Source organism: Poecilia formosa, unplaced genomic scaffold (genome assembly GCF_000485575.1).
Source record: "Poecilia formosa unplaced genomic scaffold, Poecilia_formosa-5.1.2 Scaffold34, whole genome shotgun sequence".
Taxonomy (NCBI): domain Eukaryota; kingdom Metazoa; phylum Chordata; class Actinopteri; order Cyprinodontiformes; family Poeciliidae; genus Poecilia; species Poecilia formosa.
The window spans coordinates 3,030,633-3,042,664 of record NW_006799973.1 but is presented as its reverse complement, the minus strand read 5'-3'; the positions used below and the strand labels follow the sequence as shown (position 1 = coordinate 3,042,664).

General features: G+C 39.5%; 1 protein-coding gene across 1 annotated transcript; it reads right to left on the bottom strand.

Moving 5' to 3' along the window:
* Positions 1–7,219: 7,219 nt before the first annotated feature.
* LOC103136806 (glycogen synthase kinase-3 alpha-like) lies at positions 7,220–12,032 on the bottom strand. Its single transcript, XM_007550235.2, has 6 exons — positions 11,767–12,032; positions 11,446–11,650; positions 10,134–10,229; positions 9,818–10,004; positions 9,606–9,683; positions 7,220–8,452 (listed from the first exon to the last, which is right to left on the bottom strand). Exons 1-6 carry the CDS (start codon positions 11,991–11,993, stop codon positions 8,385–8,387), a joined length of 861 nt encoding a protein of 286 aa, XP_007550297.1. The 5' UTR covers positions 11,994–12,032; the 3' UTR covers positions 7,220–8,384.

The following is a 12,032-nucleotide window of genomic DNA, read 5'->3' as shown; positions in this document are numbered from 1 at the left end:
TAGGATTCAACGTTACAAACCGCAAGGATTTTGTAGTCCAAAAGCCCGCCACCATCAACGACAATGCCGTAATAGTAGATTCATTCAAAGATATAGATTACAACTTTTTTTTTTAAATGTCCTGTTTTTATATTTAAAATACTTGCAGACGTTCTTTATGATCCACAGGACTAATCTTTCATTTATCTATCCAGAAAAAATTTCACATAGCAACACAAAATATGATTGACAATGAAAAATCATTCAAACCCCATTATTTTGTTTGGCTACCTAACTCAATACCAGAATTTACACCTGGGTTTCTGGGTCTGGTTTGAATTAAGAAAATATTGCATCCATCCATCCATCCATCAGTAAATCCAGCCATTTATTCATCTGCAGGTTCTGCATTTACAGTCTGACCAAAATAGAAATATCCTATGAGGTCAATGGTTCAAATATTTACCAAGAAAATTGAGCCTGGAACACTCAATTTGCCACTATGCCTTATACATTTATTCTAAGCCCTGTACTGAAAGTAACTGGATTATTAATCTTTTCATCATTCTTAGTCTTATCTATTTCAATGTGCCTTTTGTGATAGGGTCCTGGATGTGTGTCCACAAAACTCTCATGGTAAATCTGTGGTCCAACAAAAAAATTAGACAAAAATTAGCACAATAAGTTCAAGCAGAACATCAGGTACACCTAAAACAGCCAAAAAATAAAACAGAGTAGTGAAAAAAAAGTGAAATTCACGTGTCCAGGTAAAAATGTTTCAACAAAGATGAACCAAATGACTCGAAAGAGTTAAAAATAAATAAATAAATAAATAAATAATGAAAGCATTGAAGGACTAAACAAAATGTTCTGTTTATTAAATAAAAATGTAATAGGTTTGATTATGTTTTTCACTGGATTAAAGTTACAAACTTTCACAGGCCTGTTTGATTGACTTCATCCAAGTGTATTTAAAGTTTAAAAAGGAACAAGCGACACATTTAAAATCATGAAATAAATCCAGTGCTGGAAGTCATTCATGGTGTCCTGTAGATGGTAAGTCAGGAGTTTGGGGGGATTTAGAGATGAACATCCTGATTCAAATACTTAAAAAAGATAAAATACTTGAAAGTGGAAGACATAATCAGAAAAAATGCTGAAAGTTCATTGAGAACATGTAAAGTCCCTTGGACTGTTTTGTCCATTTGACCTGGAAACTGGTCAATATTCCCTCCATTTCAACAAAATGCATGTTCATTCAGTAAGTAAGTGGTTATAATTGTGCTGCATGTGCTGAATATCTTGGAAGTGGATCAATGTTTTGTTTTTTTCTTTTTGTTTGGTGAAACATTATTTGAAGGTTCTGAGTTCATATTTTTAATAAAGTGATGTTAATAACTGGAATGAATCCCCTCAGAGGGCTGGTAAACCTGACTATTTGCCCAAACACTTATTAAATTACCCTTGCTGAGTGAGAGGACAGCCAGCTGTTTGCTGTATCTCAATTCTGCTGCGTCAGACATTCTCCACCCAGGTCAGTTCATGCATAGACTGGTCCACTCCACTAATTTCCAAGAATGCACTGCCTGTGGCCACCGTCTGATTGAAAAGATGAGCAGCTCCGTCGGACTGCTTAACCCGACTCCAAATGGTATTAAAAAGCCGGCCGGGCATTCTGCCAGAGAAGCCACTTATTGGCTCCCACAAAAACTGTCCAGTCTGAGCAGCACACTGCAGAACAGCATCATTCAACCTTGTCATATCGTATCAGCATGATGACAGCTTAGCAGGCAGGCTTTTCATTGGAGGTTACGGTTCAGAGACTGCAGGTCCCAGGAGAAAGAGGAAGTGTTGTCAGACAGCATTGATTGCTTTACATCTTCACCTCCATGGTCTTCTGTTGTTTTGCCAGCATCTGTGTATCTGTTGCAGTACAAGCTTTTCATGAAGTCAAGAGTAATATGTATGTTAGTTCAGTGAAAAGTCTGTTTTGTGTTGTAAAGATGTGAATTACACCAGGAGACAAGAAACAAAGTCGTGACAAAACATCTCTTGGACATGCTGTTCAATTAGATGCAATCAAATGTGCAGTAAACAAGTATAATTAAAAAGAAAGCTTAGGTTGAGACATTTTCAACTAGCCTCAAAAACATCAGCTTGTAGAGATACGACAATATTCAAGGCAGGAGTATTTACCTTTGTAAAGAAGATGTAACTAGATTACACTGACTTACCAAAAACAATGTATTCATACAGATAAACTAGACCAGATCAGAATTAAATTGCTTAATCGGGAAACCACCAGCATGTAAATTAATAGAAAAACCATAAAATGGAGCAAAGTAAGGAAAAAACAAATAGAAAAAAAGTATAACTAGAATAGAACAGATTTACCCCAAATATCCCAGCATAAATATTAGTAAGTGTAATAATAATAGAAAAATAATAGTAATATTTATTTAAATAGTACCTTTCACCCTTGTTCAAAGCATTAAAAAATGCGCAATCAGCATGGCCCATGGTTGAATGAGGCCTTAATCAGAATATCATCAGGAGGCCCTCTTCCTGTTAGGAACATCACCAGCACCAATTTGGTCATTTGGTCTGGGAGAGGAGCCCAGGTTTAACTGACCAAACTTAGAAACAATCACTGTCAATTGGCTATTATTTGGTGAGATGTATTTGTGAACAAACCAAACTTAAACACAAAGATTAAACTCATAACATCAGATTGTAACCATGGTAACACAAACATAAGATTATTCTGCACTTTTGCTTCTTTCCAATCTGAAATTTAAATGTCAAACACTTCAAAATCTTTTAAGTTACCTATGCCAAAAACAATTCAATTCAAATTAATTGTATTCATATTCTTAATTAACAAAAGTTAAAACTCTAAATCTACGGTTTGTGTTAAAATTCAAGTATTTATGAAGTTAGTCTCCTAAAGGTATGGAGGCGCCAAGCAGCTGCTTAGTTTGGTTATGCCTTGGGCTGGCTGTGGGTTTATATAAATACTGTATTATCTTTAATAGGGGTGAAACAAATGTAAACTTAATTTTCCATGTGATGCATAAGTCTTTGACATCATCTGTATGAAGAATTTACCTGAGCTGCAGCCATGATGAAGGGCAGAGGTCCTCCAAAACGTTTTAGTGAATCCTGGAGCAGCAAAGGCTCCACCAGCGCTTGCAAACATTTATAAGTGAACGGAGAAAGAAAGAAAAATGTTGAACATCCAGAGACTACATTAAGGCCAGCTCTTATTTTACTGCACATTTTTAAAAAATCTGAATAAGGTAGTGAGGGAGAGATTTTATTCAAGGTGATGGATAATTGAGATGATTAAAAAGAAGACAGAGTAAAAAGCAACAAACGGCATGTCCACCAAATCACATCTGATCTGATCCAGCTGTGGAAGGGCAATATTTCACCCGCCGAGGTCAGAGATATCCTCACTGACATTTGAGTTAGCTTGGTTCCCATGACAACCACTGAGACTGCATCACCACCCAGCCAATCTTACCCAGATTTCAGTGATTCAGCTGCAGAGCATGAGTTGATTTTAATGAAAGGCTGACCCAACAAACACACGACAGCATCTTAATATAATGTACATACCCCTAAATACAATGTAGTGCAATAATAAACAGCTCCCTTAATTGAAACGGAATTATCATAAATAGAGTCTGCCTGCGTTTTAATTTGATCTTAAAAACCGGATTCCAAAAAAGTTGGGACACTAAACAAATTGTGAATAAAAACTGAATGCAATGATGTGGAGGTGCCAACATCTAATATTTTATTCACAATAGAACACAAATCACAGATCAAAAGTTTAAACTGAGAGAATGTATCATTTTAAGGGAAAAATATGTTGTTTCAAAATTTCATGACGTCAACAAATCCCAGAAAAGTTGGGACAAGGCCATTTTTACCACTCCCCTTCTTACAACACTCAACAGACGTCTGGGGACAGAGGAGACCAGTTTCTCAAGTTTAGAAATAGGAATGCTCTCCCATTCATGTCTAATGCAGGCCTCCAACTGTTCAATCATCTTGGGCCTCTTTGTCACACCTTCCTCTTTATGATGCGCCAAATGTTCTCTATAGGTGAAAGATCTGGACTGCAGGCTGGCCATTTCAGTACCCAGATCCTTCTCCTACCATGATGTTGTGATTGCTGCAGAATGTGGTCTGGCATTATCTTGTTGAAAAATGCAGGGTCCTCCCTGAAAGAGATGTCTACATAGGAGCATATGTTGTTCTAGAACCTGAACATAGTTCTCTGCTTTAATGGGGCCTTTCCAGACATGCAAGCTGTCCAGCCCACCAGCACTCATGCAACCCCATACCATCAGTGATGCAGCTTCTGAACGGAGCGTTGATAACAACTTGAGTTATCCTTGTCCTCTCTGGTCTGGATGACATGGTGTCCCAGTGTTCCATGAAGAACTTCAAATCGTGACTCATCTGACCACAGAACAGCCCTCCATTTTGCCTCACTCCATTTTAAATGACTCCTGGCCCAGTGCAAACGACTGAGCTTGTGGAACTTGCCTTAGAAATGGCTTCCACTTTGCACTGTAGAGTTTCAGCTGGCAGCGGCAGATGGAACGGTGGATTGTGTTCACCGACGATGCTTTCTGGAAGTATTCCTGAGCCCATGCTGTTATTTCCTTGACAGTGGCATTCCTGTTTGAGGTGCAGTGACGTTTAAGGGCCCGGAGATCACGAGCGTCCAGTACAGTTTTACAGCCTTGACCCAAACGCACAGCGATTGTTCCAAATTCTCTGAATCTTTTGATGATGTTATGTACGGTTGATGATGATAACTTAAAAGTCTTTGCTATTTTACGCTGGGTAATACCATTCTGGTATTGCTGCACTATCTTTCTGCACAACAATGGTGGAATTGGTGATCCTCTTACCATCTTGGCTTCAGAGACACTGACGCTCTAAGAAGCTATTTTTATACCCAATCATGTTGTCAATTGACCTAATTAGTGTTAATTGGTCTTCCAGCTGTTTGTTGTATGTTCAGTTTCCTTTTTCCAGCCACTTATTGCTACTTGTCCCAACTTTTTTGGAATCCGGTTTGTAGTAGAAATGCAGCTGTTCTGTTAAAGCCTCAGAGGTTTGTTAAGAGGACATTAGTGAACAATCAGCATCATGAAGACCAAGAAGCAGGAAGTTTAAATAGGACTGGGTTATAAAACAGCTTTGAAGTGTATGGCACAACTTACCAACATGGCCATCCACCTGAACTGTCCGGTGCAAAGAGAACATTTATAATACAACCAGCCAAGAGGCCGGTGGGAAGTCTGGAGGAGCTGCCAGGATCCACAGCTCAGGTGGGTGAACTTATCCACATGACGACCATTAATCGCACACTTCATCTTTACTGGACAAGTCCCAGTCATCTGCATGATTCCTGAAGAATAACTGCTAAGCTACAATGTTAGAAATAATAATAAAAAAAAATCATCTAAAATGTATAGAATTACTTTTATATTTAAATCAGTTTGGCCCAGAATCATTATTAGTTTTTTTAAGATGGCCTAATGTGTCACACAAGGCTCTAAAAATCACTATACACTATTGCAGACTCCTAATTTAAGGGATAAGGTGTCTCACAGTAAGATAAACACATTTTAGTCTCTTCTGTTTGCAAAAAGTCCAATTAACTCACACTCTTTCCCACAGATGAACAAAAAATGAATTAGACACCAAAATATTTAAATTTCTTAACTACATAAGTAATGCATCTTTTTAACTACGATTACCCACAATAAATGTAAACTTCTGCAACTTGTTCGATAAGGTAGTCGCTCCAAAATTATTTAAATTGATCACAAAAATCCCAAAATCCGAGAAATGTGGCCGGCCATGTAACTTACGGTAATTTTGTACTTCTTTGTGATAAAAACACAATCACCTGGTGTCATTACATGGTGCATCCTCTGCCATGACTGTATTTCAGAAGCCAGTCAGTTATGAATGTGAAGCAGAGACAGTTTCATCACTTTATTAATGAGTTTAATTATTTATACCAACAAACAAAAACTGTCTCTCTCCCTCCATCCCTCATTTTTCATCATCATCATCTCCTTTATCAAACGGCACTGTCCCCAGTAATGACATGTTACCCTCTTAAAAAAAAGGGGCAATAAAAGGGTCACCGCAAATAAAGTGTCACAACTCAGGAAATTGCGGGGGGATTAAAAAAAACATGATTAGCTAGCTCTTCATGTAGGAGAACGTTTATGGTCAGTCAGCGCGCCACACACACACACGCACACACACACACATTCCCTGCTCAAACTTTCCATCTGTGAAGATTACAAACTTGACTGACAGGTCAAAACTTTTACACACAGAAAGCAAAAACAGCTCACCGTCAGACAAAGGAGATGATACATGTCTTCTAGATTGATTCGTTTTTCCCTTTTCCTCCACACACACATACACACAATTTGATTTGTGCCCACATCCACTCCCTAAAACGCACACACACACACACCCACACCCCCCCACACACACGTACGGGCCCCAGGTATACAGAGGCTTGTAACATTCCCTTCACATTGAAGTTTAATGGAAAACCAGAATCGGTTCGCAAGTGCACCTGCATACATACAGGACCGTAAATCAGTACAGTATCTTGGATGTGAAATTATTTTGCATCTGACAGAACCAACTTGGATTTGAAAAATAAAAATCCAATGAGAAAGTCCCCAGCCCTCCCCTAAAAACAGTACAATAAATAAAACAGTCATGACAACATTAATGGAGGACGAGGGAAAGTGGAGGCGAGGAATGGAGGAAGAGAGAGAATAAAAATGAAACATTTTGTTCTGTTTTTCTCCCCTTTCTGAACAAGGGACTGAAATGAAACTGTATTTACAGACTGCGACTGAGGATAAACAGTCCGGCTGCTGCTGCTGCTGGGCCGGTCTACTACAGAAAAGAAAAGAAAATTACAAGAACAACAATATAATAACAATAATAACAAAAAATAACAAAATAAAAGGTACTTGATATATTTACAGTTCAGCTGTGAAAAAAAGGAGGGAAAAGTGGGAGGAAGAGGAGGAATGGAAGGGGGGTAGGGGAGGCTCCGAAAGCTGTCGGGTTTTTCCAGGGGGTTTGAGCATAACATCTGGTCAGATTATAACATATCAGTCGGGTCAGCTTGAACTGAACATGCACGTCTATGTTGTTTTTGTTTTTTTTTGTCTTTTTTTGTCTTTTTCCGAAAGAAAGAAACCCATCTCGTACTGACAGCGGACTGTTAGCTTAGCAATGCATTCAAAGAGCTACATGATATGAGCGGCCCCCTGCACCTGATGTCAGTCTTTTAACATAATCGAGCCGATGTGAGACGCAACACTGTACAGCAACATAATTAACGCGGCGCTGCGCCTCGACGCGTGGCAGGCGCCGAGGCTCGTGTTTTAGATGCGACCGGAGCCCCGCGGCAGAGGCTCTCTCTCCTCTGTGTGACGTTAAAAACTGGCCCCTTTGCTTCCTTCCACTCCCGCCTGGAGATGTGCAATACTTACTGAGAATCAACACCAACCACTCCGCTTTTCCAGCTTGACAAACGAAGCTTATAAACGACAAACCTGAAGCAGCGCAAACTCTGCTCAAACACGCTTCCTCCTCGTCGCAGGGAAAAAAAAAAAAGGCAGTTTAAGGAGCTAAAGCACGAAAACAAAGCGGTAAACAGCAGTGGCGCTCAGTTTCTGTACTATCATTAAAACCAGCTCTCGTTTAAAAGGTTTCTCCGGTGAGACTATAATGTTAAAATAACTGTTTGGACATTTTTTGAAAGCAACGGAAGAGGATCTTCTATAAACGCTGAGCTCTGGTTGGGATGATTGTCAAAAATCAAGCTGTGAATACTCCTCGTCATCTCAACTCCAAAGCCAATCAAAAGTCAAATCAGTGGCCATTTCTAAAATATTTTAATGCAAATTAAATACATTTAAAAAAGAAAAAAAGAATAATAAAAGTCAGCTGTTGATTTCAATACAGAAACCCCAGAATGTGTAGAAGACTTCTCCTTATCCTACCGACTTTGACTTTTTATTCGCCCATTTGAACTGCAGCTTCCATTAAACCAAAGGGCAGCTACAAAACGCCGATAAAACAACCCACAGCTTCATGAAGCAAGCGGCCGCAGCAGCCGCTTTCTACAGGAATAGTTTTGGAAAAGATACAAATGCAGAGCGTTTAAGTTGAGTGAGTTTGGTTATCTTTTTCTACTTTAAAGGTTGGAGCCTGGACGAAGTTTTTAGAGGGAGAGGAGCAGGGGGAAGAAAAAAAAAAGGATGTGGGGGCGGGGAGGAAGAAATAATTGGGGAAGACGAAACTGAAATTTGTGATAGAGGGATGGATGCTCAGGTGCTGTTGTTGATGGATCCGGGTGCTGAGCTGGGCTGGGCGGTACTGTCCGACACGTTGCCCTCTGCAGGGGAAAAGCCAGAATTACTATTCACAGGTCAGCTTTCAAACACGCTGCAGTCGGTTCACATCTTCTCATCTTTGCCATAAAAGTCATTAATTTGAAGCTGAAGGTGTTTTTTTTTTTTGTTTTTTTTTTCAGGGTGGAATGAAGATGCAACAAACATCCTCTGTTGCATTTTTCAGAGCGATTTCCAGCATTTCACAAGCTTTTAGCATTTTTTGGTGATACATTCAAATAATTCAACTAAGGAATAGAAAATGTTTGCAATAATTTGAACCAAACGCAGCAACATTACGGACAAAGAAGATTTTTTATTTTTTTAACAGTTTTTGCTTAATTACTGGTCTGAATGTGTTGTTTCAGTAAACTGTGAGTCTTTATGCTGCTGTTTCCACCTACATCCATCCATTCTTTATAGTAGAGCTTCTTTAAATTGCTTGATATTTTTCACTCTTTCCTTTAAGTGAAATCATGATTAGTTTTCAGCATGTGGTCAGTGTGTTTATAGAAGCCTGTTGTCGGCCTGTTGTGATCCTGGGCTTTTCCCAAAAATCCTGACCAACTTCGATAGTTTGGCTCAGATGGTTTGAAATTTGGACAGAACTAAATAATCCTGCAAGACAATAATCCCAAACACATCACAACTGGTTTAGAAAAGAATAAAGCAGGTTTACGTCAAGCTAGTGTAATAGCTGTGACCTCAACCGCATTAAAAATATAAGGACAAAACTAAAACGGTCTGCACATAAAACCAACTAATGGGTGAAATTAAACTCTTTCTGCCAAAAAGACGGCTCAACTATCCTGAATTATAGTTCAGGATAATTTGCTATGTTGCTATATTAGCAAGTTGCTTGCTGATCAACTTGCTATGGGAGACTTAAACATTTATTAAGGTTCTCTGTTTACAGTTCTCACTTTTGACAATAATTCAAGTTAATTTCTTTTTTTTTTACTTCACCCTGGAAAATGGTTCAAATGACTCATTAAAAGGCCAAAATGAATGAATTTCATGCTGCTGATAGGAAGATCTAAACCTTTAACATCTGAGCTTCTGTTAACATTCACATCTATCCATGTTTGATTTCACTTTAAACAGAAACAAATGCAGTTGGACCAAAGTGGAAAGCAGAAGCAAAGCGGCTAACTGTACCGTGTGAGGCAGGCGATGTCTGTGCACGAGCGTGAGGAGGAATGAGTGTGGAGTTCAACTGGGGCTGAATGGACAGCTCTGAAAGCGGAGAGGAACAAATTGTCAATTACAGATAAAACACAGTCGGTTAAACAACAGCAGCTGCTAACTTATGATGCGAGTGTAAATTGCCAAACGGTCAGGCTGAACGCAGAGGGCAGAAATGAACTGACCAACAGGACTGAAGTTGAAAAGGGGCGGCAGTTCCCGTCCGCTGGGCAGGCGGGTGTTGGGCTGACGTAGCTCATCGAAGAAGGCGTGCGCACACGCTTCCAGAGGAGACAGTCTGGAAACGGGGGTGTACTCCAGCAGGCGGGAGCAGAGGGCGATGGCCTCTGGTGGGGTGCGAGGCTTAAACACCTGAGAGGAGAGAGGAGGTCAGCATCAGTGTACAGACAAAACCCGTCAAAAGAGAAGCAACTGGAAATTTGGGGGGGAAATAGGCAGAGATTTAAAAGTTTAATTGTATGAAGTCAGAAGAAAGCAAACCTTTGTCCAAGGATGTGCTTTGATCTGTGGGAATTTAAACTCTGTGTAGTTTGGGTTCATCTCCCGGATCTGCTCCCTCGTCGGCGTCCCCAAAACCTGAAAAGGATGGAAAATTACTTGTTACCAATCAAGACCATTAAAAAAAGTTATATTAAGGTTTCCATTTATATGGTGCATTACATATGTTGACCAATTGTTGACAAAACGCCTCTTGCAAAAAAAAAAAAAAATTAGACCTCCTCCTTCTTGTAACAAAGCGGTAATCAGAAAAGTTTCATAGACTCGTTCCACTCCTGACTGGTAGCTGTTTATTTTTGACTCCCACGTTTATTTTTTTTTTTTTGTTAGTTGTTTTTTTTGCAAATGTCGTTTTTTTTTCCATGATTGTTTTATGATTCAAACTCAGGGTTCCTACATATTTTCATGTACAAATTCCAGACTCAACTTCCCAAAGTCCTCAATAAATATAAATAGAAACTGCAAAAGAACACCATGAATTTATAGCGGATTCCTACACTTTAGACACAGAACATGAAGAAAAGAAACAGGAAGGAAGTAAGGAAGCACACAAGAAAGTAACAAAAGAAAGGAAACCAAGTATGAAAGGGAGGGCACAATGAGGGAAAGAAATGCAAGTAAAAACAAAGAAAGGAAGAACATGGAGAGGAAGGAAGGAATGGCAAAGGTAAGAGAGAAAGACCAAGTGAAAGACAAGGAGGGAAAGCAAGACTGGAGGAATATAGTAGTGAAGGAGGAAGGTCATGTTGAATGATGAAACAGATTTTGAAACAAAGCCATCTGCTCAGAAAGAGAGTTATAAAGTCTGTAGACGTAGGAGAAAAATGTCCTCGCCAAGTTCACCAATTAGAGTTGAAGAAAAAGTTGTAGAAAGAACTGGGTTTACTAACTACATAAATATATGCGTTAATAGATCTACATCCGTCTCCTCGGTTTGACAATAAACCATTTCCTCAGCTGCCGTTTCCACAAAAAATGTCACCATATTAAATTATTTTATAAAGCAAAAACAAACACCCTCCTATTTTCCTGTCTCAAGTCAAAACCCATTTTTTTTCCAACTACTCTATTAACTTCAGGTTATTAACATCAATTAATAAGCTGCTGTTTCTAAAAACTCATTATTTTGCTTTAAACTATGTGATTTGCACACACATTTAAACAGAATTACAAACTTCTTATTCAAAAAACCCCCATTCTATCACTACGGTAACCTGCATGTGGTACGTTAACGCAACATGTTATCAACTGGTTTGTTAGCTTTTCTGTCCAGACGACATCAGAGCGGCGGTACCTTAATGATCTCTACTAACTGGTCCACACCGCTGTCCCCGGGGAAGATGGGCTGGCCCAGCAGCAGCTCGGCTAACACGCAGCCGGCCGACCAGATGTCGATGTTGGACGTGTAGTCGGTGGCGCCGAATATGAGCTCTGGGGCACGGTAGTACCGTGAGCAAATATAGGACACATTCGGCTCCCCTCGAACTAGCTGCTTTGCACTGTGCAGTTTTTGAAGAGTGAGGGGGAAAACAAAAGACAGTCAGAGACAATAAAATTGTTTTGTTAAAAGTCAGCAATCAAAAAAAAGAACTAAACAATGAAGCGACTTTCCAACCTGCCAAAGTCACAAAGCTTGAGGATGGCCGTCTCTGGGTCTACCAGGAGGTTCTGAGGCTTTATGTCTCTGTGACAAACGCCCTGGGAATGGATATAAGCCAGACTGCGAAACAGCTGGTACATGTACACCTGAGAGGGGCAGACAGAAACAATCACAGAGTTAAACAAGCAGCCAGTCTCACCAATTATGGAAAAACAAGTAAAAATGCAATTTTCTTTTCCCATGTTTCAGCGTTAAAATAAAATAAAAAAAATGGGAGGATT